At 43.5% G+C, this 18,063-nt stretch overlaps 1 protein-coding gene across 5 annotated transcripts in view; it reads left to right on the top strand.

Annotated features, from left to right (window-relative positions):
* GRK3 (G protein-coupled receptor kinase 3) overlaps window positions 1–18,063 on the top strand; it is a 163,262-nt gene that overhangs the window by 131,126 nt on the left and 14,073 nt on the right. For all 5 annotated transcript variants that reach the window (XR_004178835.1, XR_004178834.1, XM_031656042.1 and 2 more), the window contains 5 exons: window positions 6,355–6,421; window positions 6,951–7,051; window positions 12,570–12,636; window positions 13,731–13,826; window positions 17,079–17,241. Coding sequence is in view for 3 of the 5 variants with exons in the window: in XM_031656042.1 (XP_031511902.1) it covers window positions 6,355–6,421; window positions 6,951–7,051; window positions 12,570–12,636; window positions 13,731–13,826; window positions 17,079–17,241 (494 nt within the window). In the remaining 2 variants the exon portion in view is untranslated. The remainder of the gene's footprint in view (window positions 1–6,354; window positions 6,422–6,950; window positions 7,052–12,569; window positions 12,637–13,730; window positions 13,827–17,078; window positions 17,242–18,063) is intronic.

The raw sequence follows: 18,063 nt of genomic DNA, 5'->3' as shown, positions 1-18,063 counted from the left end.
GAGAGTTTATCTAAGCAAACCAGAGAAAGCCATTTCCCCTATGAGATGCTGTTCTCCCCATGGAGTCGCTTCTATGCGTATGGAGTGCATGAAGACACCCAGGAGGTCTTTATTTTGGATCTCTGCTGGAGATGTGGTTGGAGACAGACAGCCCCTACCTACAGAATTTGGAGATGATTAAAAAAAAAAAAAAACTCTATGTAACAGCTGAACTGTTGAATGCAAAAATCAGCAGTAAAATCGGACAATCCCAGAAGCCTTGTATCTAGGACTTTGTGTACTTCTCTGTTTTGTGACTCTAGCTGTTCAAATGTCTGTGCATATAGGCTGGAGAGGATGTGGTGTAACACTACTTCACTTTTTAAAAGACTGGAGGGTTTTGTTCAATAACTCTGTCTGCTCCAACAGTGTGGTTTGTGGCTAATAAAATGAATTCAGTCTAATTTCGCTATAATTCAGCTTTGGTGTACTGAACTGGAAGATATCAATTCCTTTGTGAAATCCTCCACCGGTCTTGATGGAAGCATTATGGTCAGTGGGGCTCCTGCTGAAAAGAGTCTTGACAGACAAGAAGACGTCCTGAGGATGGCTGTGAGGATGGGATGGATGGATGAGATGAATGGAGAGTGGTAAAATAGCTAGAAATGATGGCTTCTGTGGAAAGACTGAAAGAGCTGAGTGCAGAACTTAGGGAAGCGTATGGTTGACTCCAGCTGCCGGAAGGCCATCTTGTTGAAGGGATCATATGCATACTGTGTAACTCCAGAGGGATGCATTTTGAGGAGAAAAAAGATTGCAGTTTGATACAAGAATGTCCAGTCGTTTGAGCTACCCAATGAAGGAGGGTTCTGCCTCATGGATAGCAGGCTCCTTGTCACTGTCTGGTGACCATTGATTGATCCTGAAGTGGAAGGAATCTTTCCAGTGTGTGATAGATAGGATTAGATGAATCTCCTCCACTAGGATTTATTATCTCGTGCCATTCCTCCTATTGTTTATTCAGAAGTCACTCACAGATAGGATATGGCACTGAAGCCAAAAAGCAGGAAACATTTTTGACTTAAGTGATTGAAATTAAATGTGATAAGCATCTATTGAGTACCTGTAATATACAAGAGACTGTACTTGATGCTGTGGGGAAAGGAAAGGGGTAAGGAAGGAAAAAAGGAGGAGAGAGGGAGGAAGGGAGGAAGGAGAGGGAGGGAGGAGGGAAGGTGAAAGGGAAGGAGGAAGGAAGGTGAAAGGGAGGAAGGAGAGGGAGGAAGGAAGGAAGAAGGGAGAGAGGAAGAGAGGGAGGGAGGGAGAAAGGGAGGGAAGGAAAGAGGAAGGAAGAAGAGGGAAGAGAGGGAGAAAAGGGAAGGAAGGAAGGAAAGGGGGGGAGGGAGAGAGGGAAAGAAGGAAAGAAGGAAGGAAGAAAGCCGACCAGCCAGGAAGAGAGACACACAAAATCCTTGAGGGATAGGCAGTCCAGGAGAGTAGCTATTGATACACACACTGTATCAGGAGCTGGCCGAGCTGTGCTGACTTCGACAGGAGTGATGTGCTGGGAGCACAGACATGGGAGAAGCCGTTCTAACCTGAAAGTGTTGAGTTGACCTCATGTGGGAGATGGTCTGTGGAGTAGATTTTGAAGATAGGTAGGATGACAATACAAAGCCTGGAAGCAGGGAAAATATCAGCTTTCTATGTTTCTCAAGAGGGAGGAAGTGCTGCAGAAGGCTCAGATGGTTGGGTCAGCACTGGGAGGACCTCGGATGCAGTGCTGGGAAGTTTGACCTTTATCCTCCAGGCCCCGAGGCTGAAAGCTTTTCAGTGGAGCAGCAGCAGGGTTGGATGGCTTTTCAGTAAGATTATTCTGGAAGCAGCCTGGAGCAATGGAGGGACTGAGACAGGGTGCAGGCAGAAGAATGTGAGCAAAAGGCAGTGAGCTTGCACAGCAGCCCTGGAACCTGACAGGAGCAGATGACACGGCGGTATTGCGGAGTTAGCATCCGTAATGCTTCAGTGTTTTCGTGGGGTGTGTGTTGTTGTTGTTTTTTCTTTTAATAGATGGTTGGATATGGAAGGATAGGAGTTAAACATGGTGCAATTTAGATTCCAGATGATTGGGAGAATAACGATGTCATTACTAAAATCAGTGTCTGTGAATTTTCAGTGATTCACGTGAAACTGAAGTGTCTGGAGGGCCTTTCAGGAGCAAAGCCCTGTGGCGAGGCGGGCAGGAGGTGGGACTGTGTGCAGGAGCCTTCACTGCCTCAGCTGTGAACAAGGGGAGAATGCCACCTGTTCTACTTCCTCACAAAGTTGCATGTGGGAGAACCTCAGAAATCTGCCTCTCAGCCTCCTGTGCATTTTTCCTATGCTGTGTACAAGGGAGCCCCTGGCAGCTGTCTTTTCTCAGGCACACGGAGCCTAAGAAATCAACTGAGTGGAGGAGGAGATTGACTAGGCAGGGTCTCCGAGGCACAGGCTTGGGCACAGCCCCCTCTACATCCTGACACTCTCCTGGAGCGCCGTCCTCAACCCTGGGGGACACTGGGCAATGGCTGGAGGCATTCTTGGTCATCATAACTTTGGGGGGGGCTGTTACTGGCATCCCCTAAGTAGAGGCCAAGGATGCTGCTCAACATCCTATGAGGCACAGGACAGCCCCTGCAACACCCCGACAAAGAATTATTTAGCCCTAAATGTCAACAGTGCCGAGGGTGAGGACCACTGCCCCAGAGCAAGTGCCCCTCCCTCCTCCCACAGCTGTGCAGTGAGGTTGAATCAGTGGCCACCAAGGAAGGGTCTTTCTATTTTCTCTTTATTTTATTTTATTTTATTTTTTTTGAGACAGAGTCTCACTCTGTCGCCGGGGCTGGAGTGCAGTGGCGCGATCTCAGCTCACTGCAAGCTCCGCCTCCCAGGTTCACGCCATTCTCCTGCCTCAGCCTCCCAAGTAGCTGGGACTACAGGCGCCCGCCACCACGCCTGGCTAATTTTTTGTATTTTTAGTAGAGACGGGGTTTCACCGTGTTAGCCAGGATGGTCTCAATCTCCTGACCTCGTGATCCGTCCGCCTCAGCCTCACAAAATGCTGGGATCACAGGCATGAGCCACCGCGCCTGGCCGGTCTTTCTATTTTCTGTGATTTAATCCTCCTTGCTCTGACCAACATGTCCCCTTGCTTCGACCAGTGTGCCCCCTTGCTTCTGCTGAAACACTTTTCTGCACACTTCATTTTGTCTTCATCCCCTACAAGAATACTGCAAGGCACTTGGAGAAGGAGTCTGGATGGGAGAAAGTTGTCAAGGCTTGAGAAGGCGTTTTGCGTCCCTGGACTCACAGTGATTGACTGGGCCACTCATATGCCCCATCTGTGGGTGCTGGTCACTACTGCTATTTCAGATGACTTTGTCAGATACTTAAGAGTGTCTGTGTATGAAGATGCATCTATGTTGCAAATCTGTGTAGCTGCTGTCCTGATCTTCACCTAGACTTAAGATGTCTGTTAAGGAAATCAATTGATGTGACAGTGGCCTCCATCTTAAGCTTGTCACTGTTGATTGTCTCCCTGTGGAGTTGTCAGATATGAGGAGAGAGCCTGGGCAGTGGCCTAGGGAGAACTGAGTGCTGCTGGCGCTATTGAGTTTGTTCCAGGCTGGGGAAAAAGGAAAGTTTATAAATATTTTGACAGCTACTGGCTTAGGTTTGAAATGTACATTTAATATAACACGCCATCTTTTGAGTATTTTATAATTAACTTTTGATGTGAGAGTTTTTAATCGCATAAGTTTTTGAACCCATTGTTTCCCCATGAAAATGATGTAGAGCTAACTTTGTGGGGGGTGTGTTTCCTCATCATTTATAATGTCCTGAACAATTTTCCAGTTCATTTAGGGGAGACGTGCAGCTGTTCCATTCTATCTGTAGTTCAGAAAGCTACACTTGACCACAGGACATGTGAATTCTTTTCCCACAGCATTCCCTGATGCAGCCAGCATGTTGCACGGGAAGAGCTTGGCCGTGCCTTGGAAGCTGTTGACAGGCCTGTTACTGTCTCCTATTTAAAGCGGCTGCATCAGGGAGCAGCTGCGATCGCACAGGATCTGTGCGCACCACGTGCCTCCCTCAGAATGGAGATTATTACTATCATAGGTTTTCTTTAACGTTTTTCAAAATAGAAACCAAGTCTTTGGCTTTGTTCACAAAGAATAATCAAGAATACATTGGAAACAGATGTGCATCAAGATTTCAACTTGAAAGCCCAAGCTGTCTGAACATGGCAGCATAGAATTGAAGAGCTGAAGAGCGTTTTCTGATAATTTCTCCTTGAGCCGGACATGGAATCGCTATATTTATAAATGGAATTTGTAGCAATGGGGCCCATGTGCTGGAAATGGTTTTGGCACCACTAACTTTAACTCCAAGTCCCCTCACAAGCCTCCCTGTGGTCTCATGAAAGACTTTTTAAATTTAGCACAGAGTGCTTGTGTCAGAACACAGCAGGCCGCAAGGACACGGGGACCAGATGCAGGAGTGGGGTCCTCTGGCTTTGCACGCAGGAGCCAGGTCTGAGGGATTTGTCAAAACACCAGGGGATCTTCACTTAATCCCTTTATATACGTTAAGGAACTTTGTGGGGTGGAAACAGCTAAGCGTCAAGCAGGGAGACTACGGTTTTCGTAAGATTTGATAAACTTTCATTCCTTTTCTCTGCAACTGTAAACACCTTAATATTTCCATGGATTTTGTATAAAAGAATGATACAAGTATGTTTTTAAAAATTATAAATAACAGATATTGTTTGCTTTTATAGCTGCTTTTTAAATGTGGTAATTGTACATTTTTTCCTTGGAAATAAGGCAAAAAGAGTATTTCCAATCAAAATCTGTTTTAAAAGTTAAATGCTTGCTGGGTGCTAATTTACCTTGTTTTGATCTTTTTTTTTTTTCCCCCAGATTAATGCTTTTAAGAGATGGCAATTAGTTTGTATTTCACGGCATGATATGGAAGGAAATAAAGGACTAGAGTGCCCTCTCTTGTACAAAAATAAAATTAAAGTGTTTCAGACAATAAATGGTCTGAAATGTAATAATCTCAAAAGATAGTTCAATGTATAACCTAATTAATTCAGTAGGATGACCAGGTCAGTAGCAGTAAGTAGCAGTGCAAGATAAGTGGCATTTTCGTTCTTTTTTAGAATCTCACTGATTTATGTATTCAACATTCTAATCCATTTTATGGAGTTAATATTAAAATATTTTACATAATATCCTGCCTGCCTCAGATTATGTCATATATGCCTTATAAATAAATTTATAAGATTACTACTTACCAGGCACATCTTGCTATAAGAAAACTCAATCATATCTGTCCCTTTAATTTTCAGAATGAAAAATCAACCATGGTATTCTAGTTTGCATATTTAATAGTGTCTTTTAATGATAAGATTTCCTTTGAAAACCAGCGTCTCCAAAATTTTAAAAACATGAGAAAGAGTAAAAGTAATCTGTTTTACACAGTTCACCAAGTAGACATTCATTTCCTGAAGTCAGAGTTATCTTTATTAATTTCACCAGTGATTACTGTATTAGGTACCTACCGTGTACTGCCATTGTCTTGGCTACTTGCATAGATGTCACTTTACTTTTTCCCTTCACCACTTCTGTGAAATATGCGGCTTGATCCCCACTTCACAGATGAAGAATTGATACTGAAGGTTTCTATCTGGCTGACAGTCAGTAGACAGTCAAGTCGCAACTTGAACCCAGCTTTTGTGACTCTGGAGTCTGGGGTTCTGCACAGGGAAAGCAGGAAGTACGCAGAGCGGTGGAGAATCTGCTGGTGCATGGTTAGTTTCTGTTTTCATCCAAAGGATGTATTACTTAAAATGACTGGTTTCTAGGGGTGAATCGTTTCATCTCCTTCATGTTTTGGTTCAACTGCTATTCCTGGGGCTGTTTGAGGAAACAATCTCCATTTTCCTGAAAAATGTACATGAAAGTTATTGTTTAGCTCAAACTCTCATATGACAAATGTTATATAAATGACTTTTATTCTCATGATTACCTGTTGGCTAGTTGTATATTCTTTTCTAATGATATTTCCATTGGGACAGTGTGTTTTAGGGCCACAAGTTCACTGAAGTGAGACTCAGGCAGTTCAAGTGAGATACAAGTCTTTCTATTTCAGGACCTAACGTTTGTTCGCCGATTCTTCCATGGAAATGATAAATGTTTATGACTTTTGCATTTCTCCAGTTTTGAATGAATAGTGATAGGACATCATACTTTACCCAAATATTAGTCAGTGGTATGTGCTATATCACCTGATGCCATATTTTAATAGAACAATTCTTTATTTCTACAGTCACAGCCCTTTCAGACAACATAAAACCAAAGACAAGCATGAAATTGACCGAATGACACTCACCGTGGTAAGGGATTCAAAACTGTATTCTTGTCTGCATGGTAATTGTCATGCTTCATTCCATCAATAATAAAAAATGCTATTACATTAAATATTATAGGAAATATAAAATTATGTATAAACATAATAAAAATTTGCTTTCTTGAAACAAATAAATGCAGATACAATTTCTAAAAGAATTTCTAGGAGAAAAATTAATGGAAATAGATGCCAAGGCAAAAATCAGGATTTACTAACAAACAGTATGAGGAAGCTAAAGAAAATTGAGAACCAGAAGTAAAGAAATCAAAGAAAAGGAGAAATTACTGAGATGCCAACGAATGAGAATGCCTTCTGGTTCTTCTGATCTGCCCCCAGCCACTTTGATTTTGCAACTGATTAGTTACCTTTTTATGTGTCTATAGAGTAAATATTAATTCATAATGAGGCTGCAATTTTTAATACTATTCTTAGCCCAGTAATAGCCTTTAAATCTGGTTGAGTGTTAGGATACTGTTTCCATGAACGGATTTTTGAAATCTTACTCTTTTCCCCAGAATGTGGAACTTCCAGACACCTTCTCTCCTGAACTGAAGTCCCTTTTGGAGGGCTTGCTTCAGCGAGACGTTAGCAAGCGGCTGGGCTGTCACGGAGGCGGGTAGGTCATTGTTCCTGCCTTTCGGTATCTTTACCAGAAGAGCAAAAGAGTGATTTTAAATACTGCCTATCAAAAGTCATCCCTAGTCATTAAAATCTTCCATTTTGATGTGAAAGGGGGAAAAAAAAATCACATAGGAAATATACATATATTGTCCTATGTGTTTTATAATTAAGAAGTTGAAGAAGTCACTCACTTTTTTACTTTATTTATTTTTGAGATGGAGTCTTGCCCTGTCACCCAGGCTGGAGTGCAGTGGCGTGATCTAGGCTCACTGCAACCTCCACCTCCTGGGGTTCAAGCAACTCTCCTGCCTCAGCCTCCTGAGTAGCTAGGACCACTGGTGTGTGCTACCATGCCTGGCTAATTTTTGTATTTTTAGTAGAGACAGGGTTTTGCCATGTTGGCCAGGCTGGTCTCAAACTCCTGACCTCAGGTGATCCACCTGCCTTGGCTTCTAAAAGTGCTGCGATTATAGGTGTGAGCCACTGGGGCCAGCCCAGTTTTTAACTTTTAAAGATTGACCTTGTAGATGACAGAAATGAATTCTGATATTTTGTAGTCCATTTGTTTTTTAGCGATGGTTATATTTGTGATTGTGGCAGTTTAACATTCTGATCAGATTCTCACATATTTCTCTCATGCATAACTGAGTAACTGTGATCTAACACATGCTCACTATTCTCCTGCCTCAAAACACTCTGAACAGTAATATCTGGAAATCTTATAGAGAGGGACTTAAGACAGACCTTTCTCCTGTATCTCTTTACCCCCAGGCTTGCTTGGCATAAGAAATAACTTTTAACTGTATATTACCTATATGTATATCATATGTATGTGTATGTATTTTTAGTGTGCATATTATACATATAAGCATTTTACATAGATAGCTAAATAATGTACTTATATATGAGTATGTCCTTATTTATCAATTTGCAAAATTACCTATTCCTGCTATAATAGATGAAGATTTAGCTCACTCATTACCCTCTCTGTAGCCTTCGCTTCCTCCACCTCTCAAAAGTTGAAAGGCTATTTTGGGCTCCTCTTTTGCTTGCCTCTGTAGCTTTAAATTCTGTGCTTAACCCGGTCGTGCCTTTTTCCAACTATAAACAGTATCTAAGTTGAGGATTTTGACATTCCTGTTTTTCATTGACTTCTTCTGTCTCATGTTCTTTCATGTTAATTTTTATTTTTACGTTATCAAGATGATACTGCTTTCTATTCTGTGATCATATTCAATCTTTGTGCTTTGCATATAGGTTGATTTCAAAGGTTGCAAATGAAGAAGGGGTATTTATACTCTTATGGAATCAAAAATGTTGTTCATTACATAGTTTCTACTTAGCCTGGTAATAAACCTTAAGTTAGTTTTATATATATATATAAAGTATATGATATATATATAAAATATGATATCGCGCTCTCTCTCTCTCTCAGAACAGAATATGATAGTTGTGGACCTTGTTTTCCCTGATGTTTCTTTCGGGAGGGACTCAGCCCACAGCTGCAGTGAGACAGAGGTGCTCTCTTTCTGCTGATTGGCACCATCTCACCCAACACTTCCCTTTCCAGTCTCCTGGTTTGAATCTGCCATTCACTCGATTCCCTGCCTCCTGCTCTATTTCGGCTAGATATGGAATTCTAAGTAAATAACAATTTTCCCCCAGAACTTTGAAGCTCTTGCTTTATTGTGTACAAGCGAACAGTCGTGCAGGTCATGGAGCTAGGTTACCACTCACGATGGCAGGCACATAGCATCCCTCGTGCTTGGAGACTCGTGCTCTTCAGCTTGGAGACCACCCTTACTTTACTTATTTGACATTTATCCTCCTCCGTTTCTCGTAGAACTCTTATTAGCCAGATGCTGGGATTCCTTTCTAGATTTGGGCCTCTGTGCTCCTGATCTTGTATATTATCTGTATCTTTGCTTTAATTCTTTGTTTTACTTGCCGATAGCATACATTTTCAACCCTTTTATTCATTTCTTTCTAAAAATCTTTAGCAGGTTTAATTTCTTAAAAGTAGAACCTTTCAGGGGTTTTACCCCATGTTAGAGTAAACACCTTGCTGCAGGTTTCTGGAGTTGGGTGTGGGGGAAGGAAGTACAGCGGGTATGGGTGTGCATGTGTGTGCGTGTGCAGCTCAATGTCCAGAGCTCCAGTCCTGTGTCTCATCCCCCAGCCACACACTGTGGTGAACTGGAGCTCAGCATGCTGGCTCCGTCTCCAGGGCAGTAGCTCTGCCCTGCTTTGCTGTCAGTCACTGCCCCTGTGTCAGCATCCCCTCTTGTCTGCTGATGGCCCTCTCTCTCTCTCGTGGTGGATTTATTTTTTTAATATTTATTTTTATTTTTTATTTTTTTGAGATTGAGTCTCGCTCTGTTACCCAGGTTGGAGTGCAGTGGCACAGTCTTGGCTCACTGCAACGCCTGCCTCCCAGGATCAGGTGATTCTCCTGCCTCAGCTTCCCAAGTAGCTGGGAATACAGGTGTGCACCACCACACCCAGCTAACTTTTGTATTTGTAGTAGAGACGGGGTTTCGCCATGTTGGCAAGGCTGGTCTTGAACTCCTGACCTCAAGTGATCTGCCCGCCTTGGCCTCCCAAACTGCTGGGATTACAGGCGTGAGTCACTGCATCCGGCCTATTTTTGTTTTTTAAAAGAGATAGTATCTCACTCTGTCCCCCAGGCTGGAGTTCTATGGCATGATCATAGCTCACTCCAGCCCCAAACTCCTGGGCTCAAGTAATCCTTTGGCCTCAGCCTCCCGAGTAGCTGGGGCCACAGGCCCACATTACCATGCCTGGCTAACATTCTTTTTTTTTTTAATAGAGAAGGGGTCTTGCTATGTTGCCCAGATAGGTCATGAACTGCTGGCCTCAAGTGATCTTCCCCTCTTATCCCCCAAAGAGCTAGGATTACAGGTGTGAGCCACCGTGCCTGGCTCCTGTGGTGGGTTTATATCTCCACGTTGCTTTCCTGCCATTTCAGTGGTTATTGAGACTGTGTAAAGTTGCATGCTTGCACGCAATCCCTGGCTTGAACCAGAAACCTTCTTTCTGGGGCATTTCTAATTGCTTGGATATATGGAAGTAAATTTCTTATTTAGCGTACCACATTTAATGTGTGGACAATGATGGGTACAAAATGGAACCCACTAAGAAAATCACCGAAGTGTTTCCAGTAAAAATGCACAAGGATAACATCTGACTGGGATCCCATTCCTTCATTCAATGTCTGTTTACTGGGCACACACTGATACTACCCCGTGAAGTGGCTGAGGCAGTGCACATGGTAGGCATGGCCCCTGCCTTCCTGAAGCTCATGCGGTGGGAAAGCCATGGTGTAGAAATGTCGAGTAAGACAGGTCCAGATAGTGCGAAGCAAGACTTTGGAGAGTTTTGAGCAGAGAAGTGGTGAGTTCATTGAAGATGATTGGGGCGCTGTATGAAGTGGGATGGGGCTGCAGGTGGGCAGGACTAGAGGTCAAAGGAGGAGGCATTAGAGCAGTTTAGACAAGAGGTGCCAGGGCTCTGATGCCTCAGTGTTTCTGACAGGACGTCTATTCTTTCTTCCCTGCCCACAAATGCCGGTAGCACCCTAAGCAGGAATCACCACCCCTGGCTAGGCATGGTAGCTCACGCCTGTAATACCAGTACTTTGGGAGGCCGAGGTGGGCGGATCACAAGGTCAGGAATTTGAGACCAGCCTGACCAACATGCTGAAAACCTGTCTCTACTAAAAATACAATAATAATAATAGTAATAATAATAATAATTAGCTGGACATGGTGGTACATGCCTGTAATCCCAGCTACTCAGGAGGCTGAGGCAGGAGAATCGCTTGAACCCGGGAGGCGGAGGTTGCAGTGAGCTGAGATCACACCACTGCACTCCAGCCTGGGTGACAGAGAGAGACTCCATCTCAAAAAAAATAATAATAATAATAAATAAATACATAAATAAAAATAAATTTAAAAAAAAAAGGAAGAAAAGAGCGACCACCCCTAAGCGAGAGTGTCGTGAGGATGGGAGGTGGTAGGAAGTAGTCAGGTCTGGGTCTGGCCGAGGGGTGGCTGTGAAGCCTGTGGGAAGACAAGCATCCAGGACCATCCTGCCTGGGCCTGTGCAGGAGCAGTGCAGAGAGCCCTCTGCACTTAGACCTGCCTGCATCCTCTGAGTGGGCTGGGAAGTAGGAGTGTCCTGGAACACAGGGCACAGGTTGGTGCTTGGGATACAGATTGAGGAGTCCTATAAGGACACTCAAGCTCTGGGCTGGGCGAGATGCCCCAGGGACTGACTACAGAAGGGCCCCAAGAAGCAGCCTTGAGCTCTGTGACAGGACGTGGAGAGACAGTCAGTGGCATGTGCTGGGAGTGCTGCTCCCCGACGCAGGCTTTTCCTTGGAGTGTGCAACTTTTTTTTTTTTTTTCCTGGCGACAGGTTCTCACTGTGTCACCCAGGCTGGAGTGCAGGGGCACAATCTCGGCTCACTGCAACCTCCGCTTCCCAGGTTCAAGCAATTCTCCTGCCTCAACCTCCCAAGTAGCTGAGACTACAGGCGCCCACCACCACGCCCAGCTAATTTTTTGTATTTTAATCAAGACAGGGTTTCATTGTGTTGCCCAGACTGGTCTCAAACTCCTGAGCTCAGGCGATCCACCCACCTTGGCCTCCCGTAGTGCTAAGATTACAGGCATGAGCCACTATGCCCGGCCAACTTTTGCTCTGGGTACTCTGAGTTTTAATCATGACCTTCAAGAAAACTTGTTTCTTCAATTTATTTTTTATTTCTATTCTTATTTTTATTTTTGAGACGGAGTCTCACTCTGTCGCCCAGGCTGGAGTGCGGTGGCGTGAACTCGGCTCACTGCAAGCTCCACCTCCTGGGTTCACACCATTCTCCTGCCTCAGCCTCCCAAGTAGCTGGGACTACAGGCACCCGCCACCATGCCTGGCTAGTTTTTTTTTGTATTTTTAGTAGAGACGAGGTTTCACCATGTTAGTCAGGATGGGTTTCTTCAATTTATAAAGGATTTTGGTATACATTATATTATTAGATCTCTTGTTTGCTTCTGAGTAGATGTGGTGCTTCACATTCCTGTCATTTTCCTATTATATTATCTATTGTGATGTGTAAATATTTGCTATAGATTTCTTTAATGTATAGATATCCAATTTAATTCTCATTTTCAGTTATGTTCTCATGACTATAGAATTATTGTGCGTGTGTGTGCGTGTGTGTATATATCTGTGAAAATTTCTAGGTTATTTTAAACTGTAATAACTATCCCAAATAAATGATCGTATGGATAATATTCCCAGGCGCTGCGTGCAGTATTCTAAACATCATAGCATTCCTCCTGTTGTTCTGCAGGAAGCGTATTTATTTGCTTTCTTAAAGGAAAAACTGGAAATACTTGTTCCACTGCGTCGTTAACAGGAGACAGTTTTGCACAGTATTTCTTACGTTTCCAAATGCATACTTAGCACTGTTATGACTCTTTCTCCTCCAGCTCACAGGAAGTAAAAGAGCACAGCTTTTTCAAAGGTGTTGACTGGCAGCATGTCTACTTACAAAAGGTACTCCCTCCGTCTGGGACTCAACTTTGGGTACTGCCACCCTGACACGCTCATCTCTGGCTCAGTTTCTGTCTCTGTCTCTCTATGCACTGATGGCTTCCTGGCTCTGTCTCCCCAGCATCCCCGCCACCCACCTCCCCCAGCATCCTGTGTCCGCAGTGCCCTGGTACCCAAGAGTTACCATGCAGCCAATTCCCTTTGGGGCACTCTCTCACTCTTCATTTCCCTAATATAAACATTTTGAAAATATCTCCTGTATCAACTTATACAGGGTAAAATGGAGCTATTATCTAGTTAATTCAAATGCACATATAATTGAGCCGTTTTTAGTTTTTGCGCTTCTTCTTGAATTCTTATCTCAACGTGACTGTATTTTTACATAGATCTCTATAAAATGTACATGAAACTTCTGCCATAAATGTATGTATATTTTCTAGCCCAATACTACATAAGAATGAGCATGATTTTATATCAGGATAATTTCCTTTCCTTATTTTAAGCTTCATGATATTTGCGTTGATACAGGAAACACCCCGAATTCAATTTTTAGAAAAATGTTGATTATCAGCTTTAGATTCGCTTTGCATGAACTCAAGCTGCTGAGAAATGATGATTTTCTCTAGTAAAGAAAGACTAATCTGTTAGTCCTACCGAATTAGAGTTCGACCTCTGGGTCAGTTAACATGTACCTCAGGGTGTTCGCAGGTGTGCCCTGCTCCCTCTAGGCCCCGTTGTCTCTTGTGGTTCTAGCAACCTGAAGGTGGTGTTGCGTCCTCTCAGAGAATGTGCTTTCTTAAGCTGAGGTGGATGGATATGCAGTCCTGAGATTTTGTTATATTTGAAAATTATTTAAGACTTTGGACATGAATCCTGTTTTTCTTTAATTTGTCTAAAATCTAGGGCCTTCCTTTGGGGCTATTCAGTGCAGAGGCTTTTCTACACAATATGAAATGTGATTTGTTACAAGCTTGAATGACATGCTGCGCAGTGTAGCATGCGGATATCTGGCACTGTGCTGTCTTTGTGGAATGTTAGGTTGGGACGGGACCATACGATCATCTGATAACTGTACCATGCTTATTTGGATCTTCCAGTACCCACCACCCTTGATTCCTCCCCGGGGAGAAGTCAATGCTGCTGATGCCTTTGATATTGGCTCATTTGATGAAGAGGATACCAAAGGGATTAAGGTACACATGCGATCACTTATTTCTTTATTTTTATTTTTGGATGGGGGGATTTCTGTTGGAAATCAAACTTAGTGGTTGTTTTAATATTGGGCTGTTTGTAGTATTTAGCCTACAAATGAGTATCAACATATTTGAAGAATGTGTAAGTTAAGGACCTAAATTAAAGGCTTTGAAAGCTTTCTTCAGACTAATAGTTTTATTTCTGAGGAACTGCAAGATAAAATGTTTATTGATTTGGAATATTTGTGATTGAAATAAAACTTGAATTGTACCTGAAACAGGAAAAACAGCTGTGTGATATCAAACATACTTCCCTAGTGCAAAACAGCCAACTGTCTCAGTTCTTCTAAGTTTTTAGATCTCCCCACATTAGGATGAAAGAGCAAACAGCATGAATCATTTTGCATTTGTCAGTCAAAGGTGAAATAATCACTGTTTTTTTAAAATACAATCCTCTGCCTTTTTTGAACTTTCTTTCATATTGTCATTCCCCCAAGTAGACAAGACATAATTAGAGATGGTGAGTCATGAGAGAAGATCATCCTGTTTAAGATGCTGGGTCAAAGCATATCACTACATCAAGCTCTCACCCACCCCCATGCTGGCAGCTTGCCCCAGGCTCTGCCCACTGCCCCCGGGCCTCCCCTGTTCTTCTTAGCTGCCCCCATTTACACCCTTCTGACACTAACCCTCCTTGCCTTCCCCACCAAGTAGCTTCCTTCTCCAGAAGGCTGCAGCACTATTAAAACACACGCCTGTGAGGTGTAAATAAAAGAGTGACAAGTAAAATACAAGGGCCTAGCAGGAGCTGTAACCGGAGACACATAGGACTTGGACCAACTAGGCTGTGGGACAGAAAAGGCAGTAAATGGCTGGAGGAAGATGGGAGGATTGCGGGGAAGGAGAGCAGCTATCGGGAGCAGCATGTACAGGCTAAGTGCACCTGGGGAACCCAGTGGCAGCTGGTCAGAGCTAGGGGCCCCAGGAGACGAGGGGCTGGGCCATGATGATGATTAGGGTGTTCACGGGACCAGCTTCTCAGGTGTTGGAGGTTAGGCGAAGACAAAGTGCAGAGGACCCAGGTCACAGGGCTGTGAGGATTGCTGACCAACTGAGAGACACCCTTCTGTGGTCTGGAGCAGTGGCTGGGGTCAGCATTGAGACCGATGCCTAGACCTGTACACCAGGCATCGTCTGTAGCCGGAACCATTGATACCTGTCATGTATATGAGTATACAGCAGTGTTTTGGGGAACAATCCACTTTCAAAGGAATTTTTAAAATTTACTGCTGTCACAACAGAATTTTTTCACCTGCCGTATACCACTATCTATCCATCAGAGTACTAAAAATAAAATACTATTACATGGGCACCCACGAACATGTTTTGATGTTAAAAAGAGATTATCATACTTAAAAATGTTGTAAACCAAGATCCAGGCTTTGGAGTCAGACAGACTGGGCTGGGGTCTGCCTCTTAGCTGAGTGAATGTGGGCCATTCTGTGACCTCTCGAGTCTTGGCTTTCTCACCTGTAAAGTGGGGGGTTTCACTGCCAAGCGTTCTCTGAGGATAAATGAGGTGGCCCGCTGACGGCTACAGGCATATAGTCAATGCTTGACAAACCAGTAGCTTCTACTCTTATGCTTTGGTTCTTCCTGGGCGAGAGCTGAGAAGGAGCACACTTAGAACAAGAAGTCCTGTCTGGTAGGGAGTCAGCTGAAGCAAGAAGCCCAGGTCCTGCCCCCACGAGAGCTGAGTCCCGCAGGGAGGGCAGGGGACTGCATTTTAAGAAACTATCTTTTAAAAACAGCCCAAATAATACATTTTCTTTAAAAGGGTGGGGGGAAACTCACCTCATGTAAACATAAGTTGTTTTTTTTTTTAAATTCCTTTTCAGCAAGGTGGGCTCAGTCATAAAGATGAAGTCTTGCTGAAATGATAGGCGGTAGAACAGTGTCTGTTAAACAGAGTTGGCCATTTCAGAATAACTACCTGGGCAAGGAGCGTGCTTTGACTCTTTGCCAGACCGTTCAGAACCTGTCCCTGTGCGCCTGATCTCAGCTGCTCATCGGACCTTGAGGTTTTCAACACCCCATCACTCACACACACTCACACACGCACCTCCAGTCCCATTCAGAGCAACCGAGGGGCTCAGCTATGGGCTTAGATGGAATGCCTGAAGAAAACAGAAAGAGGAAAAGCTCTACAGGTCAAAGCGACCTCAGAGTCAACAGATTATTATAACAGATCAATTAGACTGGATGGAGTAGGCCCCATATTGGGATGTGGGATGCAGCTTCTTCTGGTGTTCTGTTGATCTGCTAAGGGAATGTGTGCAAGTGCCTTAGCCTCCTTGGTCTTTCTTGTCCTTGTCAGTATTTTGCCTGTTAAGATAGCTACCCCTGCTTATCTTTCAAGGAGTAAGCAAACTAAGTTTCTAAGGAGGTCTGTGCTTCTAAGACAAGCATGTTTTTATCAGTAGACTTGCTAGTATTTCTGCCATAAAAATGTAGCTGACATGCAGAAAACCATTTTCTTTGTTCATATTCAAAGTGCAGCCTTACCTAGAGGGCAGAAAGAAGAATTTTGAGTACTCGCTTGGAAGAAAAATGCTACCATTAAGTGTAATTTTTGTTACAGCAGCTCTTAAAGTCCCCATTGCCTAAACTCTCCGTGTATCTGGAGAGTTCTTACACATGTGATTATGATGTCAAACTGCAAATAGTTGGAAGGTTCGTGGAATTAATAGGAAGCTCAGCCTCATTTACCTTTTGTTTTTCTAACTTTTCAGATTAATTGAGGGTAGGTTCAAAAGCCCTCTTGGCTTCTCTCTTGTAACAGTTTTTGAAACTATAGAAACAGTTTTCCTACCTATATAAACAAAATATCCTTACCGTAATTGAAATTTTACTTGGTTGTCAGAATCTCCTAGTACTTCAGGTAAAACCCCGTATATGTGAGTTTTCATTGGCAAACATGTCATGAAGATAGTATAGAAGATTGGACTGGACGTAGCTGATCCAGGACTGAAAGTGAAGTGCTCCCCAGTTCTGTTTGTGGATGCTGATTGCTTGAGTTGTCATTAGCAGATATTTATGACAACTAATAACCTGCCTCGAAATGATTACTGCTGCCATCTAGTTATCTTCCTATATAGAGTTATGATCGAGTCACCATGCATGTGGCGCCGTGGACTCTTACCTTTGTAAGTATGTTAAATCATAAACATCTTGATTTCTTAAAATAATCAGCTGCTTGATTGCGACCAAGAACTCTACAAGAACTTCCCTTTGGTCATCTCTGAACGGTGGCAGCAAGAAGTAACGGAAACAGTTTATGAAGCAGTAAATGCAGACACGGATAAAATTGAGGCCAGGAAGAGAGCTAAAAATAAGCAACTTGGCCACGAAGAAGGTAAAATAGCTCACGTGTCTCAATACATTTCTAATGCAGTACATTTTCAGAATTTCTTGTAAAGCTGAAAAAGTATTTGGGTCTTATGGTATTTTCCAGTCGAGAAGAAATCAATGCCATAAATCGTTTCAGTTTGCTCTGGCTTGGAAGAGCTCAGTGTAATATTTCAAAGTCTTCAGTCAGCACACAAATAAGTCTATGGAGACAGGTGGCCGGGTTTCTTTAGTATGCCCTTTTATCTTGGAGTGCTTGGGGACTAGTTTGGAGGTTTTTTCCTTGCAGATTGAGTATGACAGTGTCAGGAGTGGGGCTGGTGTCATTGGTGTGTGCCCTGTGCAGTCATCTGGGCACCTGACTCAGTTTAGTCCTCTGTTGTCATCACCTTGAGACTCTTAGTCATTTTTAAACAAGGGGCCTGCGTTTTCATTTTGCACTGGGACCCGAGAAGTATGTAGCCGGTCCTGGCAAGGAACTTAGCATGACACGTCACTTGTCAAGAGAGGTAAATGGGCTGGGCGCGGTGGCTCAAGCCTGTAATCCCAGCACTTTGGGATCACGAGGTCAGGAGATCGAGACCATCCTGGCTAACACGGTGAAACCCCGTCTCTACTAAAAAATACAGAAAACTAGCCGGGCAAAGTGGCGGGCGCCTGTAGTCCCAGCTACTCCAGATGCTGAGGCAGGAGAATGGCATAAACCCGGGAGGCGGAGCTTGCAGTGAGCTGAGATCCGGCCACTGCACTCCAGTCTGGGCAACAGAGCAAGACTCTGTCTCAAAAAAAAAAAAAAAAAAAAAAAAAAGGTAAATGTCTCCCATTCAGG

This window comes from Papio anubis, chromosome 16 (assembly GCF_008728515.1).
Source record: "Papio anubis isolate 15944 chromosome 16, Panubis1.0, whole genome shotgun sequence".
Classification (NCBI taxonomy): domain Eukaryota; kingdom Metazoa; phylum Chordata; class Mammalia; order Primates; family Cercopithecidae; genus Papio; species Papio anubis.
Note: the sequence above shows the minus strand (reverse complement) of the source record. Positions and strands in the feature narration are given on the sequence as shown.